The sequence below is a fragment of the Physella acuta genome, unplaced genomic scaffold, assembly GCF_028476545.2.
Source record: "Physella acuta isolate Inbredline_101_S28 unplaced genomic scaffold, ASM2847654v3 ptg000150l, whole genome shotgun sequence".
Taxonomy (NCBI): Eukaryota; Metazoa; Mollusca; class Gastropoda; family Physidae; genus Physella; species Physella acuta.
The window spans coordinates 690815-713593 of record NW_026731669.1 but is presented as its reverse complement, the minus strand read 5'-3'; the positions used below and the strand labels follow the sequence as shown (position 1 = coordinate 713593).

The 22779-nt window shown below is 35.1% G+C and overlaps 2 protein-coding genes across 4 annotated transcripts; both read left to right on the top strand.

The window, feature by feature from the left end:
* The first annotated feature begins 922 nt into the window (after window positions 1-922).
* On the top strand, window positions 923-2851 carry LOC131935595 (putative transcription-associated protein 1). Its single transcript, XM_059292083.1, has 4 exons — window positions 923-1132; window positions 1540-1601; window positions 1753-2004; window positions 2268-2851. The coding sequence occupies exons 1-4, from the start codon at window positions 1017-1019 to the stop codon at window positions 2459-2461; spliced, it is 624 nt and encodes a 207-aa protein (XP_059148066.1). The 5' UTR covers window positions 923-1016; the 3' UTR covers window positions 2462-2851.
* Window positions 2852-5500: 2649 nt separating this feature from the next.
* On the top strand, window positions 5501-15989 carry LOC131935591 (zinc finger protein 99). 3 transcript variants are annotated; one of them, XM_059292079.1, is made up of 4 exons: window positions 5501-5543; window positions 12220-12296; window positions 13585-13660; window positions 14164-15989. In XM_059292079.1, exons 2-4 carry the CDS (start codon window positions 12237-12239, stop codon window positions 15882-15884), a joined length of 1857 nt encoding a protein of 618 aa, XP_059148062.1. In that variant the 5' UTR covers window positions 5501-5543; window positions 12220-12236; the 3' UTR covers window positions 15885-15989. The 3 variants fall into 3 exon arrangements, with proteins under 3 accessions (XP_059148062.1, XP_059148060.1, XP_059148061.1); XM_059292077.1 differs by lacking the exon at window positions 5501-5543 and adding an exon at window positions 10971-11113; XM_059292078.1 differs by lacking the exon at window positions 5501-5543 and adding an exon at window positions 11941-12075.
* The last annotated feature ends 6790 nt before the right edge of the window (window positions 15990-22779 follow it).

Genomic DNA, 22779 nt, shown 5'->3' with positions numbered 1-22779 from the left:
TATCATTTAAATGAGGTTCGAGCTCAGAAAATATTATAGAAAAAAACTCGGTGTTTTTAAAAGACTAAAACATGTAATCGGAGGCATGACTTCTCTTAAGTTGTGAATGATAACGTTGCATTACTGGACTTGACGGGACACTAGGCAGGTGAAGTAGAGATTACCTGTTTCTGTGACCTCAGCATATGAAAGGATAGTGTGGTCAGAACCATGCTCAGCTGAAGTCTGTATTTTTAAAAGAGAATAATATGTTGTCTGAGGTGTGATGTCTTTTTGAATGTAGGGTCTGGCTTTTTGTGAATATGAGTGACAGTGGGAAGGGAAGGGGAAAGATAAAAATCGTCAGACAAACGTGACGTCATTTAATATGACCACCAAAACACACGGTTATTCAAGAATATCGGGTAGTCTAGTAAAATACTAATATTACGTAATAGTATACACACATTGTTTGGTGTTCACTTTGTGCACAATTCTTTATTTTACGAGATTCTCTTTTATTTAAAAAAGTTTAAGTAATTAAATATTGATTAAAAATCATGTGTTTATCCCGAGTTGCCATCCCCCGTAGTATTATATAGGCCTAAGTATATTCGAGAAAGTTTAGTGGCGATCACTCCCGCTTTATTTAAAATGCTAAGTTAAAATGTGACCTGTTTTTACAAAGTCCGCCAACAATAGTTTTTCCAACGTAAATTGTCGAACACAAATATGTTGGAAAACACGGTTTAGATCCGGCGTTGGCCTACTTATAAAGGAAAATTGCGAATCTATCCTTCCATATAGTACAGATATGCGACTAGTAGTTTCTATTTATATCCTGGTGTTTTCCCACGGGAATGACGTCACGTTAAAACGAGTCTAGGGATACCTAGCATACACAATGTGTTGTCTAATAAACACATCCGGCTGCATGTCTAACAAAAGTTCACCGTTGTGATGTCTGAGTCGCAGCTGACCGATCCTTGGCTAGAGTATCCCTAACAGGATGTCGGAACTCAACGGTGTATATAAACATGGTGGTAGATATGGACATCAACCAACCTCAGCAAACGCGACGGAAACCGACTAAAGTGAGGCTTCTTTCCACTGAACATTTGTTGTATTGTGATTTACTTTGTCAGAGTTTACTGTAAGTTTAAGTTTAGTATAGATCTAGTTAGAGATTAGTTATGTAAATTGCTAAAACCGTTTAACACACACACACACACACACTATATATATATATATATATATATATATATATAGGCCTATTTACTTTTTTTAAAACACTGTCATGTCAATTTTACATTTGAATTTGTATTACTCAGTGCTTCAATAAATGCACATTCTGAATTTAGCATTAGCTATTAAAACAAAAATAATCCGTTGAATTCTCGTTTCCTTGTTATTATCCTTGTTAGCTCTATTATTACTTTTTTACTAAATACATCATGTTTTTTGAGTAGGGTTTGTAAGTATTAAACACAGATAATTAAGTATTTTTTTTGCTTTTCATTTCTATAAAATTTTGACTTAAGACCTTGTTTTTACTTGTAGAAAGATGGCGATGAATCTGCTTAAATCAACACCTCTACTGGGTTTACTCATCGTCGTCCTTTGTAAGTTCCATTTAATCTCATAACAATAACAAACCTGAGAAATTTTATTATTAAAATCATGTTTTATTGACAATATTTATTGCGTATAACAACACGTTGTTGTATTCACATTCATGTTGTAGATTGTATGTATTGTTACATCTTCTTGCAGGTACGAGTTGTTTCAGCTCACCTATAGCTACAGAAACATCCACCCCAAGTGACCCTTTGATAACTGAAACATCCACTGAAAGTGGCAATATAACAACAGAAACGTCCACCCCAAGTGACCCTTTGATAACTGAAACATCCACTGAAAGTGGCAATATAACAACAGTAACATCCACCCAAAGTGAGCCTGTGACAACTACAACTGCCCAACCGACATCTGTGAAAACCACCACTACTCTTAGCTTAAGATTACGTAAGTATTTATCCTACATAATTCGATGTACAAATAATTAATTTTTGAACCACCGAATGTTTATAAATTAAAAAACATAAAATGAAATTTCTCGTAAGCTAATTTACTAATATTAAATATCTAGATATTAACCGTTATTTTCTAGTTTGAATAAACACCTATTTCACTTGTTTAACTCTTAGAAAAAATTCTTCAAAAAATTATCCACCACTTCAACGAGTATTAATGATCTTTCTAAAAACTATGTGGTTTTCTCCATGTAGAGTTAGACAGGATGAGATGGAATAGCATATGGAATGCTATGTGCGCCACCCAGCCTTGTCCTCTATACGACTGGCCCTTGTGTGCTTCTGATGGTAAAACATACATGCATGAATGCTATTTAAACCGGGCTAACTGCTACAGAGGACCAGAGGATAAAATTCGCAAAGTACATGATGGTGTCTGCCGAAATTAATAGACATTTTAGTTTAAACATTGATGTACATGCTTTTATTAAAACAGTAATATAAATTTTACAAAATGTAGGTATTTGTAAGTCTATATTAGATACAAAAATAACTTTCAATTTATTTTTTAAATATTCAAACCGAATTACTACAAAAACATACTTTTTACACATTTAAATTTATCGAAATTTGAAAAGTGTTCATGTAGTCTCTTTAGTTTAGGGAAGCCGCCATGTTTGATTTCATTTAAAGCATATTCAATGCTTATATTTTATTGGGATTCGTATATTGAGATTATGTTTATTACCACACAATATATGTAGTTTACTTTTTGTGGGTAGTCAAGTGTTAATTAAACATAATCAGTCAATTGCAAGTAGGCCTATTCCCTTTTATTTTTCAGCATATCTGTGATGTTTTACATTTTTAAAAAAATTCATTGAATAAAATCTGATTGCTTGTAAAGTATAAAAGTAATTATTATTGTAATAATATAATCTTGTTTTTGTGATTTACAAATTGTGATGTTTAAATAATAATAATGTATATAACGTATTAAAATTCCACACAAACTAAAACAAAAGCCTTTTATTTGTCTGTCATGTAGAGTTTTAGAAATTTTGGTAAATATTCTATTGTTTTTTACAAGACACCTAACGTTTGTGTTTTGTAACACTAAAATGAAACCTAAACATACAGGAACAAGTCCGTACATTACCATATAGATCTACCAGAGTTCGCCAGCCTTTTGAGACGGAAATGCCAAAAGTTAAAATTTACAAAATTTACCAGTTTTTTTTAAAGAGCCACTAAAAATTTTTTTTCAACATTTTGTTAGTTGATTAGGATTAGGTATATAAAATTGATTTTTGTTTTGAAATAAATAGATTTAAAATGAAGTAATTTGTATTCATAAAAGAACATACAAATGTTTGTCACAAAACGTATTAAATTATTTAAGCTTACTCTGTTATGATAAAATTAGTAATTAAATAATATATAATCGGACAATCCCATTCCACTGTAAAAGATTATAAATTTCTTTTTTTTTCACGGACATCACAATCTCCCATTAGCAAGACATGCCTCAACACTATAAACTCCGACTAGCTGGATAGAATATTGGTTTGATTACCGTATCGGTCACTCCTGTCCGTCGGTTCTTAAAGTGCTTATCTTCCACCCCACAGAGCCCAGGGTAAACTCGTACCCCACCGTCCAGTCTACATTTTCCGGGTTGAGAGGGGGGGGGGGGGGGGGCGGACACTAGTAAAAATATATGTTTACTATATAAATTCAATCTCATTTGGGACGGGTGGAAGGGGGGAGGGCGGGAGACTTTCTTGGGGGGGGGGCGCTTAGCCAGATTAAATAGAATACATATTTAAACCAGTGTCCGCCCCTTCCCCCTCCCGCCAGCAACTTACTTTAAGTCACCCCCTTCCTCGTAAGTTTCAACCCCCTCTCCACCCCTCACGGTAAAAAAAAATCTCTAAAAAAACGGTCGTTGTAAAATGTGATCTAGAACTCAAAAAAAAAAAAAAAAAAAAAAATTCTATATATTATATAATTCTCTTCTGGGAGACGCCAGAAAACAAGCTGTAAAAGCGCTCCCTACCACCCCCACCCCTACATGGTCTGGTGAGTTTAGTTCACTTGAAATGTTTACAAGCAGAGCCGGGTTTAGTGACGACTATTAGGGGCAGATAATTTAGTTTGAAACGATTTTAAACGTAGGGGGGGGGGAATAACTAAGTGGAGTTTACTTTAACGGAGGAGGGGGGGGGGGGGGGAAGGAGGGGGGAGGGTTATCGTCCTTAACGAGCTACTTATAGTGTTTTAAAGAAATATTTTCAGTGGCAGCGTTGGTACTGTCGAATTCACAAATTATGAATTACTGAAAAGTAGAAAAAACAACAACTAATTAGCGGCGTATGATATGCCGCGGGCCGGCTCGTTAAAAATAAAACAACAACAATAAAACATAAAAAAAACCCAATAATAAATATGGATATTACTATTTTCTAATTTCATATTTAATAGTTTTTGCCATGATATTATTTGTCGTTAGCAAGAACTTTTGTTTTAAGAACATTTATAAAAGAAATGACAAGTTCAATATTAATATTTAAACACTTGTTTTGTATTTAACCTATTGACGTATACAACGCTTTTTAAATTAAAAACACCTATGCTAGTGGAGGTCGCTTGTAAAATATTCTGTCAACACATCAGAGTGCACGGAAATATATTTCATGGCTGAAGAAAGTCCACATTTAATTTGCACGTGAATGTATTTTAGAATAGAAAAAAAATGGAATTTAAATTTTTTCTATCACTATAAAGAGTACCCTTTAAAAACTTAAATTCCATAGGACAGATGAAGTAGAGTTCACCTGTTTTAGTGACCTCGGCATATGAAGAGATAATGTGGTCAGCACCATGTCCAGACGCCTTTACTTTCCCTAATGTGAGTTACGTGACCGTCTGCGCTAGTTGGACTCAGGGACGTGCTACGGATATGCATTTGAAATTCTCTACAGTGGTACCTCGCGGTATGACCTTCACTATTTCCATAACATTAGAAGTATGTATCTCAGAGCAATTGTATCAAATAAAAACAATTAAAATGCCATTAAATTGTTTTAGTCCCTAAATACGACACCAATTGTTTTTTAATTGAAAAGTTATGTATGAGTGATTAATTTTGTAAACAAATAAAAACGAATTTTAAGAAATGCCTGAAGGAAACTTTGGACACAACTAACTTGCAATTAAAAGTTACAGTGTGATATCGCCACACCTAGACATTTCTTCCTTATCCTAACAAATCCTGGCAAATTGAGTAAATATAAACTATTTTTTTTTATTGTTTAAAAGAGTTTATTGTTCGGATAGTAACGAAAACATCCTGGTGTCTCGTGTCTGGTAGACGATATTTCGGTGAAGTGACCAAACCTGTGGGAAACTAAAGGTAATCTTTGGGTCAAAATGTCTCAGTATGAATAAATAGTATAGTGCACCCAGATACAAGGCATACATTAACAAGCTCAAGCTAGACGCAATAACTGTCTGACTTTTCTAAACAAGGTAGGCAATATAGGCAATAAGCATATGTTATATCTTAAATAAATAAATAAATAAATAAGTATATATATATATATATATATATATATATATATATATATATATATATATATATATATATATATATATATATATATGCCTATAATGTATACATATATATATATATATTCTTTATATATATACTTTACATATATATATATTCTTTATATATATATATATATATATATATATATATATATATATATATATGTGCCTATAATGTATATATATATAGAGAGAGAATTTATATATATACTTTACATATATATATATATATTCTTTATATATATATATATATATATATATATATATATATGTGCCTATAATGTATATATATATATATATATAGAATTTATATATATACTTTACATATATATATATATATATTCTTTATATATATATATATATATATATATATATATATATATATATATATATATATATATATATATATATATATATGTTTTCAGTTTCAAGCACGATTCTAGATTTGTACAGTTTGTTAGTTGGCTTTTATACTCGGTATTATATTCATGCAAGAAAACGCTTGCTTACAATAATATGTTGACCCGAAGATCGACAGCACTCCAAATGCCAAATTCTTCACCTTACTATAGCCTTCTGCAAGACTATTCCATGCGTCACATAGTAGGGCCTCAACTCTCGGCATTTCTTTTAGAACTTTCCAGTTGTACAGTGAAACGTGCATGTTTTACTGGACCTCCAAAATCATCTAACTTGCTCTTGAGGTCTGTGAACTCACCGCTCAACAAATGTAGACGATTGGAAAGCTGGTTTGTATAGGGCTACGTTAAATGAGGTGTCCTGTTCTGACGTTATCAAGCATTTGTACATCAGGAATCCTAACAGTAAACCCAGCTGTGTACTTTTGACGAACATTGCTTGCCCTAAAAAATGTAGCTCAATATACCCTAACTTGTAGCAAGAGATGTTGAAAAGAAAAATCAGATTTACTAGCTCCGCTTATTCGCCTCGTCATTTTATATCCCTTGCTATGTGTTTTAGTTACGGAGATAAAATTTCTACATTCTGATTGGGTTGTCAGCGCCAATAATAGACCTATAAAATCGGTTCCCAGAAAGAAGCGCAACGGAAAAAAAGCGCAACGGAAAAAATTGCAAAACAAAAAGCGCAACGGAAAAAACGCACACGGAAAAAAGCGCAAAGGGAAAAAAGCGCACACAGAAAAAAGCGCAAACAGAAAAAAGCGCAAACGAAAAAAGCGCAAACGGAAAAAGCGCAAACAGAAAAAAGCGCACACAGAAAAAAGCGCAAACAGAAAAAAGCGCAAGCGGAAAAAGGAGCAAACAGAAAAAAGCGCAAACAGAAAAAAGCGCACACAGAAAAAAGCATAAAAGCACCAAAATAATAATTATGTATTTAATATTATTTCACATTATGACGCACCTTCCTACCTACCTACTACCCACCTACCCCCCTACACACTTACCCACCTACCCACCTACACACCCACCTACCTACCTACCTACACACCTACCCGTCTACCCGTCTACCCACTTACCCACCTACCCATCAAAAAAGTATCGGCGAAGATCGTTAGTTTTTTAAACTATACTAGACATCTTTTTTTTTTAACGAAAATTCATTAACATCATTGATATATGTTACATTTTTTGACAACCTTAACTAGTGCGTTGGGCTTGTGTTAAAACTCACTTCGAACTAACTCAATTACATTCTATTTATTTTAACATTACACGGTAAGCGTCACCCAACTGTTGTGATGTGAGGTGAGGACAGGTTAGACAATAAACCAACACTAAAGTACGAAAGTACATAGACTGCCTATTAGAGAATGGGCCCCCTAACTTTCCTAACCCCACCATTTATTTTACCCTACCTAACCTATAAATTTCCTGCTATATATGTCACTTTTTTCCCAATCGTTCCTATTCTACAGATTTGTGTGTACTATTTATTTACATTCTTTAATCTCAATATAACTAAAATAGACTATTGCTTGAAGGGTAATGAAACATGTAAACAAAAGGGAAGCTACTCTAAATCTATGCGAATACTTATATGTAACAATCCTAACCCCAACCAAAACATGTACTGAATAGCATAATAGGCTGCATGTAGCCAGAGTTTCTTCCAGGCATCTCTTTTACCGCCCCCCCCCCCCCTCCGAAAGAAATGGAAATTATAAAGTAAACATACACTTTTACTAGTGTCCGCCCCCCCCCCCCCCCTCGAAAAATGTTGACCGCCCCCCCCCCCCCCCACCCGCCGGAGAAAAAAGTCTAGAAGAAACAACTCATGTAGCCTAGATAACAGAAGAGATATGGTTGTTTATATAGTTTTCAATTCGTCCGGTAAACATTTCAGTAAAAAACCTCAAAAAATCTTCCATAACCTTTTTATTAAGAAACAAAGAGAGATTAAGTTTTATAATAACATCAGGCTTTGACTTACACCTAGTCCAATGGCATCTACATTGTTAAACTGATTAACTATGTAATATAGGGCTCAACAGGATCAATGAACTAACCTTACGCCAAACCAGTTTGAAATTTCGAGTTTTGTAACACTGTTACTAAGCTAGCAAAATGGAAATGTGCATAATCTAAATCATCTACACAAACACCCAACCACCTACCTAACTACCCACTCACACATCTACCCACATACCCACCTAACAACCTACCCACCCACTTACCCACCTACCCATATATATATATATATATATATATATATATATATATATATACATATATATATATATATATATATATATATATATATATATATATATATATATATATATAGGTAGGTAGGTAGGCAGGTAGGTAGGCAGGCAGGTAGGTAGGTAGGTAGCTAGGCAGGTAGGTAGGTAGGTAGCTAGGCAGGTAGGTAGGCAGGTAGGGTAGGTAGGTAGATAGGTAGGTAGGTAGGTAGGTAGGTAGGTAGGTAGGTAGGTAGGTAGGTAGGTAGGTAGGTAGGTAGGTAGGTAGGTAGGTAGGTAGGTAGGTAGGTAGGTAGGTAGGTAGGTAGGTAGGTAGGTAGGTAGGTAGGTAGGTAGGTAGGTAGGTAGGTAGGTAGGTAGGTAGGTAGGTAGGTAGGTAGGTAGGTAGGTAGGTAGGTAGGTAGGTAGGTAGGTAGGTAGGTAGGTAGGTAGGTAGGTAGGTAGGTAGGTAGGTAGGTAGGTAGGTAGGTAGGTAGGTAGGTAGGTAGGTAGGTAGGTTAGGAGGGAGGTAGGGAGGTAGAGCGAGAGGTGGGTAGGTAGGTTGGTAGACTAGGTAGGTGCGTCATAATTAAATATTAGTAAATACATCATTGTTATGATGTTTTTTTTATCAGGTATTTTGGTGCGAATGAATGTTGTTGCGAGAAATATGACGAATGCATGTTTGATGACGCGGATGAAAGAGAGTGAAGTTTTGCCATAGGAACGGGTTGTTATGGTATGCAAGCTAGGTATTTCGGACTAGGGAGAATGTGAGAAATACTTCGTGTAATGTCGATAGTTTTATGTTTATTTATACGAGAATAGAGTTGAATATATATTGACCAAGAAAATAATAGGCATTGCGTAAAGCGATTTGCGCCTGTATCGTGGTGATGAGAATGCACATGGTAGTGGTATGCTTTAAATGGTAGTAGAGCACGTGATCAAACTCGACACTCTCACAGCAGCCCTAACAGTCATGTATAAATGTGTCATCTAGTCGATTTAGGTCTTTGTGCTGAATTTCTCTATTGCACATTTTTCGTTGTGTTTTTTCTGGTTGCGCATTTTTCTGTTTGCGCTTTTTTCTGTTTGCGCTTTTTTTTCCCGTTTGCGCTTTTTGCTGTGTGCGTTTTTTTCTGTTTGCGTTTTTTCTGTGTGCGCTTTTTTCCGTTGCGCTTTTTGTTTTGCGCTTTTTTCCGTTGCGCTTTTTCCGTTGCGATTCTTTCTGGTCACCGATAAAATCATGTAGTCAATCATGTAGAAATAAGATAATAACAAATGTGTAGCTGTGGTGAGGTCGTACCGGTCCCCGAGAGTTATCGTTTGGATAGAAGAAAGTTTGACGAAATATATAAGAGGAGTTTCACCAATGCGTTACCAAATCTATATTCTTAGACGTGTGACCTTGTTTTCTGAAAGTGAGTTATTTATATGTAAAATCTGCATTTGAATCATATTTTCGCGTCCCGCAATTTCCCCACACCCACCTAAATCAATGGCTTAATATATCAATATAGGCAAGAAATTAACTTTAGAAATTAACTTTAAACAGCAGTGTTTGCGATCAGGATTTACTATAACTATAAGTTTCGCTGTCTGTCTATGTATCTATCTATCTGTCTGACGAGAACGCTATAGAGAAAACACAAGCTAATTAAAAACATGCATAGTGAAACGGAAGCGAAACATGACGTCACATTGAGGATATAGCAAAAAAATTGTCTCAAGCCGGGAAAGTGCATAGAATAATATGACGTCATTGATTCTAGAGTAAACATTGAATTAAACAGCCAGTTTTGTCTAATCTTAAAAGTGGTTTGTGTGCAGAGATTCTTTCATACAACTCTTCGAGCAGGGGCGAAGCCCATCCCCCGCGTAAGAACGTCTAAGCCGACCGCCACCCCTCCCCCCCCCCCCCTCCCTGTTATCGATTCTCTATAATAAAATTACAGCCTAATTCATGTGTCTAATGTAAAAAGTGGTTTGCTTGCAGAGTTTCGTTCTTGCATCTCTTCGGGTAGCGGCGAAGCCCATTTAACCCCCCCCCCCCTGGTAGATCGTCTAATCCCTCCCCTTAAAAGAGTTTCTTACATGCAATTCTTTGGGTAGTGGCTAAGCGCGACACCAGTGTTTCTTTCAGACTTTTTCCTCCCCAACGGGGGAACTTTTTCTAATCTAAATAGTGTTTAGCGTGCAGTTTTTTTTTCATGCATCTCTTCCGGTAGGGGCGAAGCCCCGCCCAGATTCTTCCTTTAGTTTGTATGATCTACAAATGCGACCAGTGTTTCTATCAGACTTTTTCCTCCCCGGAGAGGGGTGGGGTTACTTGAAATTTTCGGGGGCGGGGGTAGAATTTTCTGGGGGCGGACACTGGAAAAAGTATATAATTATATTTCGTTGAATGGGACGGTAGACATGTTTTGGGGGGTGGGGGGGGGGGGGCGAGCCCACTCCTCCCAAGTAGAGTTGCCTGAAAGAAACTCTAAATGCAACTTTTGTCATGAATGAGCTTAGGTGCATGGTTTAGGGATATGCCTATGACTATATTTTTTTTATAAATTAAAGTACCGAGAAAATAGACAGCACTATCAACCTAGCGCCCGTTGTATCCTTCCTCAACGGGCCATTTTTCTCGTAACTATTTAAAAAGCGGCCATCTGAACGTTAGAGTGGCTTCCCCTGAATCTTGCGCTATAATAAGTTTACAAAAATAAAATAAACAAGATGGCTGCTACAGTAAGTGAGCATGGTTGCATCTGTTGGAAACATCGCTAGTCTTCATTTATTACTGAAAACTTTTAATTCAATTGTTTAAAAACAGGTACATAAATGAAACAAGGAAACATTTTTGTATTTTTCAAAACATAAATCCTCCTCAAAATGTGAAATAATTATTAAAATTTAAGGAGTCAGCTGACTAGTGAGTTAAGTTACTAACAACTCTAGATCTAGATTCTAGATATCTAGATCTAGAATAATCTAGATTCTAAATTTAATATTTAATTAATAAAGTACTAACTAAAATAACGATAGATTACCGATTCTAGATCTAGTACTAGATCTAGATAATATAGTATTTAATAGTAATATAGTAATAACAAGATCTAGGAGATCTAGATTATTTAATAATTTATTAATTTATTTATCTACTAGACTAGATCTAGCAGAACTAGATCTAATCTAGATCTACATTCTTAAATGAGTGAAAAAGCAAAGATCTAGATCTAGATTTCTAGCTAGAATTAGATTCTAGAATCTATATTAATGATATTAAATATTATAGTCTAGGCCTACTAGATCTAGAATTCTATATAAATTCTATATCTATCTAGTCTAGAATAATCTAGATTCTACAAATTCTAGATATGGAAATCTAGGCCTAGGCACAGATTCTAGGTCTAGAATATACTAGATCTAGATCCAACTAAATAATAATCGATTTAAATATTAAATCAAAAATTAATAAATAATAATAATAAGGCAGATGCTAGATCTAGCCGGAAAAAGATATGCATACGCAATGGAGAGAAACTTCGACTTGCCTTCATATGGCGATGTTTTCGCTGGTAATGCGCATGCGTGTGTTTACAACTGCAGACCCCTATGCCCTAACCCTAGCCGTAGGTCACTGCGCATGCGCAGAGATATCTTTTGCTGACTGGGTGGAGACGTTGGAGTGAAAATCTTTTTCTGAGTTGTCACTTCGTAATAATAATATTTACGACTTTAAGAAGTGGTAATCTATGGTTTTAGGCACGTATAGGCCTAGTGTTAAAAAATAAGGTGACTCATTAAACTTTAGTAGGCCTAGGCCTAATGTTTTTAAATAGTATTGATGTATGTATGCAAAATACTTGATAAGGCACTTGGTTGTGCAACTACATTCTACCTAGTCTGTGGTTTAAATGGTTGACGTTTGTGTTTCAGTTTATGCTGTGGGCAACATGGAATACACAGGATACTGCACTGAACATGTCCCTGTTAAAATTGAATCAGATTCAAAGGTAAAATAACACTGCTGCTTTGAGATTATAACTGATTATAACCACAACCTGGTCTCTAATACTTGTACCTCTGGTGGGTCAAGTATAATAATAAAGGGGAATTAGTACAAAAATAGTATAAAGTAAAATGCAGGGCTGACAACCTGTACCGAATTTGTCCATACAATTTTTGTGTAGTTGGGTCTATGACAAATTCCTGAAAGACACTTGCGAGAAGGCCAATTTCAAGAATGGACATTTGCCTGAAAGCCATATTGCCCGAATGCCATTTGCCCGAAAAATGTTACTATTAGATAATATTAATAAATAATATTACCAAATAGACATTCTGAATCAAGTTTGAGATATTGATAATAAACACAAGGGAGTAAAAAATGACATTGGGTAATTAACATGTTGTTTACACACAATCACTTGATTAATTAAAATATGTCACAAATTACATTCCTTTTTTATTAGACTCAAATATCTTAATGGAGCAGTATGATAAACCAAGCCAATTTTTTTATCATTTGGAGATTTAATAACACTCACCCAATCTCCACCTAAACTTAATATCATATCCATTTAAACTTATGTCTACGAAGACAATAAAGGAATCCAACTTTAAGTATTGTAACACAAACCTAACTGAAATATTGAATCTAAGGAAATCTTTTAAGTTCTATTGATAGTGACAGAAAGTAGTGATATAAATAATAATTAGTAAGCAATATAGTTTTGTTCAGCTTTTAAATAAAAAATGAAAAGCAAAACCTGATTTATAATTAAAACAGCATTTTAAATTAAGAAAATAATTGTATTAATTTTATTACACCCTCAGTCCTACTTTGATTTCAGAATGATAAATAGATAAGTAGCCTATGTTATTTTATATTATTTTCTTTCTTTGTCACTAATATCGTTAAATGTTAAATAACTACTTTACAATTTTTTTTTTCTCAAATGAGTATAACATTTAAAATATATAGGCCTTTAATGCAATTGTATCGTGTACCGATGGCTAGTATAATAAAACGGCTGATAAAAATTTGTTTCAGGGGGTGAAGTAGGGCCCTTTTTTCTTCTTGTTTTGCCACTGATAATCATTCAAGTGTATATGGTATATTATGTTTTCAGAGGTTTATTAGCTTTTAGACTTGTGTCTATAGTTGCAATTTTTAAAAATTGACCATCCATGTATAATAAAATACTGTGATTTGGTTAGTAGTGCCACACCACACTATCTGTTATAATGAATGTTTTTGTTACAGTTAACTAGTATAGTTTAGTATTCTGAAATTTTCAGATGTACCATGGTGACAACTATACCAGAGACCCAAGTATTCAGGTACAGAGGATTGGTGTTATGAATAACGACTGTGGTAAATAAAGTTTACTTATTTATTTTTATTGAATTGACTGTTTTTCAGTACATACATGTCTGATATCTAATAATACTAATATCTTTAAAAATCTATTTGTTCTACCACATGACAATAACTTTAACAATTTATGCTAAACTTTATCAGGCAATACAAAATAATAGCGAAGCAAAGTTCTATTAAATATTATTCTCTGCCATACTGTTAATTAGCTCTACTTGGTATAGCTTTTAAACAGCAAATTTAAAAAGTTAACCTTTTGGAGCTGGCGATCCATGGGGCAGATGAAGTGGAGTTTACCTGTTTGCGCAAAAAAAGGATTAAGTGTTCAGCAATATGCCCATTCACTTTTACTTTCCTTACTGTCAGTTAGGTACCCATCCGAGCTGAACATCCTACCGACCCCACTTTACACTTTGGTTAGCAGTCATACACTCTATAATTTGGCCACACCATGTCTGTTCCTCTAATATTGTCATATATATTTATGAAAATATTTTCAGATATCTATCAATGTCAGCACTGCAGATTGGATTTTTCAACACTCTCCCATTATAATTTGCATTTGAAATACAAACATGAAGGGGAAAACCTTGACAATAAGAATCTAGATTTCACAGTTGACACTAGCGAACATTCTAATCAGTTATCTAATTTTTGTCAGCTCCATGGAATTCATAAAGGGAAAAAGCATTGTAAGTGTGACAATTGTGGTAAATATTTTACAAGACTCGAATATTTAAAAGTACACCTTTTAATTCATATAGGAGAAAAGCCTTACAAATGTGGCCAATGTTTGAAATTTTTTAGAACTCTCAGTCAAATATATAAACATTTAAAAATTCATACAGGAGAAAAGCTTTACAAGTGTGACCAATGTGGTAAATGTTTTCCAACTCTTAATCAAATACAGAGGCACGTTATAGTTCATACAGGAGAGAAGCCTTACAAATGTAGCATATGTTGTAAATATTTTACTCAGATTAGTAGCTTGAATGCTCATCATAGAATTCATACAGGAGAGAAGCTTTACACATGTAGCATATGTTGTAAATTTTTTATCAATTTGAGTAACTTAAAGAAACACCATTTAGTTCACACAGGAGAGAAGCCGTACCAGTGTGACGAATGTGGTAAATGTTTTACCCATTCGCGTAGCTTAAAGCAACACCATTTAATTCATACAGGAGAGAAGCCGTACAAGTGTGACGAATGTGGTAAATGTTTTACCCAATTGTGTAGATTAAAGCAACACCATTTAATTCATACAGGAGAGAAGCCGTACCAGTGCAACCTATGTGGTAAATGTTTTACCCATCCGTTAAGCTTAAAGAAACACCATTTAATTCATACAGGAGAGAAGCCGTACAAGTGTGACCAATGTGGTAAATGTTTTACCCAATTATTTACCTTAAAGAACCACCATTTAACTCATACAGGAGAGAAGCCGTACAATTGTGACCAATGTGGTAAATGTTTTGCCCAGATTGGTTACTTAAAGAAACACCATTTAACTCATACAGGAGAGAAGCCGTATAAGTATAAGTGTGACCAATGTGGTAAATGTTTTGCAACTCTTTATCAGGTACAAGTGCATGTTATTATTCATACAGGAGAGAAGCCTTTCAAATGTAGCATATGTTGTAAATATTTTACTCAGATTAGTAGCTTGAATGCTCATCATAGAATTCATACAGGAGAGAAGCCTTACACATGTAGCATATGTGGTAAATGTTTTATCAGTTTGCATAGCTTAAAACAACACCTAAAAACTCATACAGAAGCAAAGCGATACAAGTGTGACCAATGTGGTAAATGTTATACCCATTCGTCTAGCTTAAAGCTACACCATTCAATTCATACAAGAGAGGAGCAGTACAAGTGTGACGAATGTGGTAAATGTTTTACCCATTTGCGTAGCTTAAAGCAACACCATTTAATTCATACAGGAGAGAAGCCGTACCAGTGCGACCAATGTGGTAAATGTTTTACCAGTTCGTCAAACTTAAATCAACACCATTTAATTCATTCAGGAGAGAAGCCGTACAAGTGTGACCAATGTGGTAAATGTTTTACCTATTCGTTTAGCTTAAAGCGACACCATGTAATTCATACACGAGAGAAGCCGTATAAGTGTGACCAATGTGGTAAATGTTTTACCTATTTTGGTAATGTTAATACACATCTTAGAATTCATCAGGGAGAGAAACCTTACAAGTTTTAAGTAATTGGTAAATGTATTACATATTCCTCACATTTCATTGAACATAATTTAAAAACCTCTACTGAAATAAATCCAGAATGACCAGACACTTATCTTTTTACTTTCTTGTGTACAGAGTTCAGAGCAGTGGTGTGTATGGTGTGTTTGAGTCTGTGGTGTGGTGGGTGGTGTGTTGTTTGTGTGTTTTAGTAAACAATAACATCCATAAACAAGGTAATTAAAAAGTCTAGTGACAATTTTAGCGCAATTTCCTTATGTTATCTAAAAATAGCTCTGTCGTAGCGTAAATCAAGAGCAGGGTTAGTAAAACCATTAATTAGTTATTAAAACGTTTTTTATTAAAAAATTTTCAGTATTTTACATGTTTTATTTACAATAGAGTTACATGACTAGAAACCATTGCGCGCCTAGCTACCGAACGTGATGGCGCAGCCATTGAACGTGATGGCACAGCTATTGAACGTGATGACGCGTGTGGTGTGGTTGGATAAACATGCCTACTTATTCGGTCCAAATTTTAATTAATTCAAAATTTTTTTGTGACGGAACGAAAGGATATTTTTGAAAACTTTCTTCGGCAATATTGTTCTAAATTATGGCAGGAATCGATTGGTAAATGTTTCAAGTCGCTAAGTGGTCTGGTTGCCGAGATATGGGCCAAAAAACTGCATTTTTTTCGAGGTTTTTTGGCTTTTCCGGGAAATCCATGAAAGAAACCCGGAATTTTTTTGGCTTATGTTCATCCTGGTAACTTAACATAATTGCTTTTGGAACTAGTCATCGATATTGCTTCGTTGAGGAGGAGATACGACTTAAAGCCCGGACACACATTCCCAGAAAAGACGAGTTAATAAACGCAATTCTCCAGGATGGAAATTGCGCTAAAAAAACATCACGTCTGTCACTTATCGTCACTAAAACCAGACCCGACATTTAAAAAGATGTTTTTTATCTTTTGAAAACACCGATTTCGGACTATCGCATTTATATACTGACGTCACACGTGACCTACTCAACTCTACTTCACCTTCCCAGTGTCCCGCCAAGTCTCAGACAACATGTTTTATCGTTTAAAAAAACGATTCCAGCCGAGCTTGTCTCTCACCACACTATCCCTTCATATGCTTAGGACAAATAAACAGATTAACTCTACTATACCTGATCTGTACCCCGTCAAGCTCTGATAGGCAACTTTATCATTCATATCTAAAAAATGAAAAAAAAAATTATCATTGATGTATTGGTCTAGAACCCATGCCACCCGCATGCAGGCCATTTACACTAACAACTTAGCTATTTAACTCGTGACGTCACAGATGTTTTATACTATACTTTAATACTTTGAGTCTCCTTATGCAACTTGATTTACGCGCATAGATCTTAGTCTAGTAGTAGTAACTTTCAAATTAAATTTTATCTTAAATTAGCGAAACAAAGATTTATATAAAATAATTAAGGTTTGAAATTATCTAGATCTAGATAGAATTATCTAGATATAGATTCAACGACTCGTTTAGCATGTTTATAATACGTGAAAACCCGCCATTTTACTAGTGGTAAACAGCCTAAAAATAGTCGGAAGTAATGCGTCCGGTTCGGACGCCATTGTTGTTAGCAATTGTTGTTAGCAACCGACTACGCCTCCAATAAAGCGAGAAATCCTACTATATCTAGCTCTAGAACCTAGATAGATAAATCCGATGTATTCTCGAATTAGATGTTCATTAAAGCTAAACAAAGATTTATTTAAAATAAGGCCTGAAATAGATTTTTGATGTAGAATTTACATTAAGTCTAGATCTAGAATTTACGTAAAGTCTAGTGACCTAGATCTAGATCTAAAATCTAGATTTCATAACATGTTCTTCCTTCGCCAGCTGATCTGTAGATCTAGAGAAATTTATCGTAAAACTAAATGAAAAAGACAGTTGAAAATTGATTTTTAAGTGTTAAAACGTAATAAATACAGCAAACGGACATATTGTTAAAGTTATAGCCGACAGAAAATTAGCTTTAGAACGCGTTAAACTTTGGAATGGGAACACAATCTTCTTTGATAAACGCCGCCATTTTATTGTACCAAAAAGTAAACCAAAAAAATGTGACGTCACTGTTTCGTCAAGTCTAGTCGTTTTTCTAATCTTTTAAAATTAATGTGGTTAATATACCTATGAATAAATCAATAAATTAATCAACGTCTTGAAATAAATTTGTGATTAACAGTCTGTCTGAAAACAAAAATTGTTCTCTACCTACATACTATTTTACAGCTCTCCACATAGAGTAGAACCATTTACAATAGTCAATCATACAAACAAAAAAAAAAAACAAATAAATATTCAAACATGTAAACAAACTTGAGTTTTAGTAGTATATAGATAGATGCGCAGGTTTTAGCCAACTTTTGAACAATTTCTGGTTATTGGAAGTGTTATTTTGTTTCTGTATAAACACAATAACTTGAGAACGGTTTCAGTTATGTAAACGAAATTTCATGTTTAACCATTAATGTCCCGTAACGCCCGCTGCCGCCCGACACCGTTAATGTCCCGTAACGCCCGCTGCCGCCCGCTTACAATACGCATAGAAAAATTAAATTTGTTTCATTAAAATTTGGCCTACAAATCCTAATTTTTAACTAAACAGGAAGTCGGATTGTTTCAGCATCCTTTTCCGGTTCTTCTAATTTCAATGGCGCTTTTGAAAGATAAAAAATAATACTTTCTTTCTATCTCGAAATTTTAGACTCATCGGTCCTATTTTTAGTAGATTTAATATTAAAAATAAAATAAATTAATGCCTCTAAACGTATCTAGGCATGTATTTTATGAATTATATATCTTAAACATAACCAAATTGATATTTAACTGTTAAATTCGATGCATAGTTGTTTAGACAAAAATAAATAAAGTTGACTACCGAAAATGACCTGTTTTGAATTTTCTCCGACATTTTTTATTTTTATACTGTACTTGTACCGAATATAATATATTCTATTTAATACCGTTGGAAAGCCAGGTTTATTCCCAACATTAATCAGTACTTTTTATCTTAATTTTCAATTTCATTTAGACAAAAACAAATATTTTGTGAAACTATTCACTTGATCATACAGAGTTATGCTCCTTACATTGGGCCGTCATGGGTGGAGTTTTGGTAGAATGAATGGGACATTAATGGTTAAGATCTTATACTTGGCTCCCTTTCAATTTTTGAGTGACTTAAGATATCTGGAAGTGGTATTTCACTCTATTTATGGTTTCTGAAAATGTTAAAATACTAGTTTGTAGATGGGAAGTGAGGAGCCGGCTGTGCACACGAGGCAAAAGACAGTACGGTGAAGGATGACTCTAACTGTAATGAGAAACATAGCGCAGAGCCAGGTGATACACCGAGTATCAGAGAACCTGATCGAGTCAGTCAGCGAAAAAATCAAACATGACGAAGCTGCCTAATAATAACAGGGTGTCAACGGCAACAAATACAAGCTCCATAAAGAAAATAAATAACTATAAAGAAAAGTGCTGGTCACCAGATTTTGATTTGCACCCCCCCCCCCCTCAAGATTTCGATTTGCACCCATTTTGGCGCCCCCTAAGGTCGGCGCCCGGGGACATATGTCTCTCCCCCCCTCGCTACGCTACTGCTGGTCACTTTATTATCTATTTGGTACCTGTATTAATATTTACCACTCGTAATACGAGACCTACGCTTTTCTTTATATTTATAGTTATTTAAATAGTAGTGTATTACTATATATTTTAAGAAACTCATTTTTTTAGTTTTTAGTGCATTAGTATATAAAAGCTTATTTAAACGATCTTTATTATTTTTTCCCTACTTCAAATTTTTTCATGGAATAGAGTTGCATTACTAAAAAGCATTGAGCACCTACACGATAAAGCATGAATAATACCTCCAAAAGAAGTAAAATGTATTTTCCAAATAACAAAAAGTTCAGTTCATTGGTTTAACTTCACAATTTTTACTGATCAGGATTGCGCGGATAGAGAGTCTAGTGTCTAGGCCTATCAATTATTTTGGTATTATCTTTTTGCGCCGTCCACACCTCACTGTGATGATGCTAGACGCTAATCGTTTTAAAAGTGTGGGCTACAGCTATTGTAATGGAAGCACATTATCGGAGAGGGGTGGGGGCTTAATGAATAGGGGAACGTTTCCCACTGCATTTCATAGACTCAGTGTTTCTTCCAGACTTTTTTTTTCTCCTGGGGGGGGGGGGGCGGACACTAGTAAAAGTATATGTTCACTATATAAATTCCATCTCGTTCGGGGGTGGGGGGCGGTAGATTTTCTTCGGAGGGCGCCAACCCCCGAAGAGATGCCTGAAAGAAACTCTGCATAGACTGCTGTTCGTTAAAATAAGATAAATGAGTTCGTCGGTATTATAGAGTATCGCCTTGACCCATCGAGCGTTTCTAGTTTATGCGTGTTTTTTTTGGGGGGGGGGGGGGGGGCAGTCTATGTAATGCTATTCTAAAAGCAGAAATGACTGAAGGGCATATCTACTGATTTTGCCGAATATTCTTCCAGAGAAGTCTGGAAAAATTCGAGAATTTCACTTACAAATAAACCGGGCGTAACTTCCCCTAATCTTTCTCGAATATTCTTATAGGCTAGTATTTAATATAGAAATTATTATTGGAATAGATTCTAGAGTAGATAGAAGAGTATAAATCCAGATCTAGGTCTTAGCGTCTAGGTCTAGTCTAGTTTTGTGCGTAGATTATCTAGTCTAGATCTAGAATCTCTAAATCTAGATCTCGAAATCTAGAATTTAAATAGATAAAGTAAATTTTATAAGTTTAGGTCGAGAAAAATGTATTGTATAGATCTAAATTTCATAGCGTACGTAGATCTATCATATTTGAATGAAATAGTTCATTTCTTTATTTTATTCTAAACTCGGAAGATGACGTCATTAGTTTCGTGTTCTTTCCCTAGTGAAAACATTAAGCGACGTTATTATTAAATGCGTTCTTGTCCCAAGTATAAACACTTTTCCGGTTGCCTAATTAAAATCGTTTTTCTGCATTCGAATACGCCTTTATTTTTTATGTTTCTTCTTAAAATAAAATTGTGATTATACATTTAAAACATCTACCATATTATTTTCAACAAAATTCCGTATCAAGTTCTCTATATATCGCTACGGATTTCAGAGGCGTAGCGCCCCCTTCCGGCGCCCGGGGACAAACTTTCGATTTGCGCCCCCCCCCCCTCGAACTTTTCATTTGCACCCCCCCCCCCCCTCAAACTTTCGATTTGCATCCCCCCCTCGAACTTTGCTTTTGCACCCACCCTCAAACTTTCAATTTGGCGCCCCCCCCCCCCCTAAGGTCGGCGCCCGGGGACATATGTCGTCCCCCCGCCCCCCCCCCCCCCCCACCCCTCGCTACGCCTCTGACGGATTCTGATGTGATATCCTGCGAAAATATTTTGCAGGCAGAGAGAGAGAAGTGCGCACATGGGCTTTTATATATTAGGATAACACTAAGGGAGATGGCACATCGCTATTTAGATATGATTTTTAACGAATTTTTAATTACTTAATCTGTATTAAACTATTAAAAATATAATCGAATCTCGTAGGAAAAAAAGAGTTGCGCACCTAGAGAATGAAAGACAATAGGTTCATAATAGTGCGGAATATTATTTATTATTAGCACTTTAAAAATGTATGTGCGTTTTTGAGAAATTGGAAATAGCGTTTTAATGTCTTATAGTATTTTATTTCCTCGTCCGTTAGTGTGTGGCAAGCGTCGAGTCCTCTTCCACCAACCAGGGTGAGCAGGTGTTGGCTCATCATATTGTCGGCTATGTTTTCTGACTTGTTGATCGTTTCGAACCGTCGAATAAAGGCATCTATGTCGTCTTTGTTGTCTTCAAATTTAGACATTTTATGTAGCATGCTTCTTGAATGATTAGTTGTTGATGGTGCTGCATTCTGCTCTGCCTGTGTACGTTTTTGTTGACTTCTAACCGTTTTATTTCAATTTCTTTCTCCATTTCCATTTTAGCCTTTTCTTTCTCAAGGTCTATTTTAGCCAATTCTAGTCTAGAGTTTTCTTTTTGTAATTCCACTTTTGTTTTTTCTTTTTCTAACTCCAATTTTGCTATTTCTTTGTCTTTTTCTAACTCCAGTTTTGCTTTTTCTTTGTCTTTTTCAACTCCAGTTTTGCTCTTTCCATTTCAATCCTAATAAGTCTGTCTGCGTCTATTTGAGCCAATCGCTCTTTAACAGCCGCGATAGCTCTATGTTTTCTTCAACCCAGGCCTCTAGCTCAGCGCCTCTTTTTTTCAAGCGACTTGCCTAGCTTATATAACTGAGTAAGGTCAGTCATGGTGTGTGAATTTGAATAGTTTAAGAATGATCAGACACACAAAAATAATTGTACACAAAATTAACTTAAGTTTTTATACGATCAGCGACAAACGGTACAGATAGAAAATAACTGACGTGATAATCACAACAATCATACAGGACCTACGGTAACAATAGAGGGTAGAGAAACGGTAGTACATACAGGACTTCTACAGCTAATAGCAATATGTACTTCTTAAAAGGCAGGCTTACACTCAGTGTGTATTATCGTTAGAAAGCCTCAGCCAATTTAAGAATAACAAGACTAGATCTATAAGACACAAAACAAACACGAAGAGGAAAAAACTGCTGAATAACCAGCACAGGATCCAAACAATCCCTGTTACTTAAAAATAAATCAGAGGAAGGTACTTATCTTGATTCCTTGCGATGATCTAGTAGCACCTCTGTAAGACTCGAATCCGTTACTAATTTCACATTTGGTCAACCCGAATCCTTATGTTTCGCAGACACTTACTAATAATGTCAACAACTTTGTTTATGAAAATT

What these genes read in the sequence shown, in the direction of transcription:
- LOC131935595 (XM_059292083.1), top strand. Translation starts at nt 1,017, where the DNA reads ATGGTGGTAGATATGGACATCAACCAACCTCAGCAAACGCGACGGAAA. An exon ending in TTACTTTGTCAGAGTTTACT is followed by an intron (nt 1,133 to 1,539) that starts GTAAGTTTAAGT and finishes TTTTACTTGTAG; the next exon opens with AAAGATGGCGATGAATCTGC. An exon ending in TACTCTTAGCTTAAGATTAC is followed by an intron (nt 2,005 to 2,267) that starts GTAAGTATTTAT and finishes TTCTCCATGTAG; the next exon opens with AGTTAGACAGGATGAGATGG.
- LOC131935591 (XM_059292079.1), top strand. Translation starts at nt 12,237, where the DNA reads ATGGAATACACAGGATACTGCACTGAACATGTCCCTGTTAAAATTGAA. An exon ending in AAATTGAATCAGATTCAAAG is followed by an intron (nt 12,297 to 13,584) that starts GTAAAATAACAC and finishes TGAAATTTTCAG; the next exon opens with ATGTACCATGGTGACAACTA. An exon ending in TGTTATGAATAACGACTGTG is followed by an intron (nt 13,661 to 14,163) that starts GTAAATAAAGTT and finishes AAATATTTTCAG; the next exon opens with ATATCTATCAATGTCAGCAC.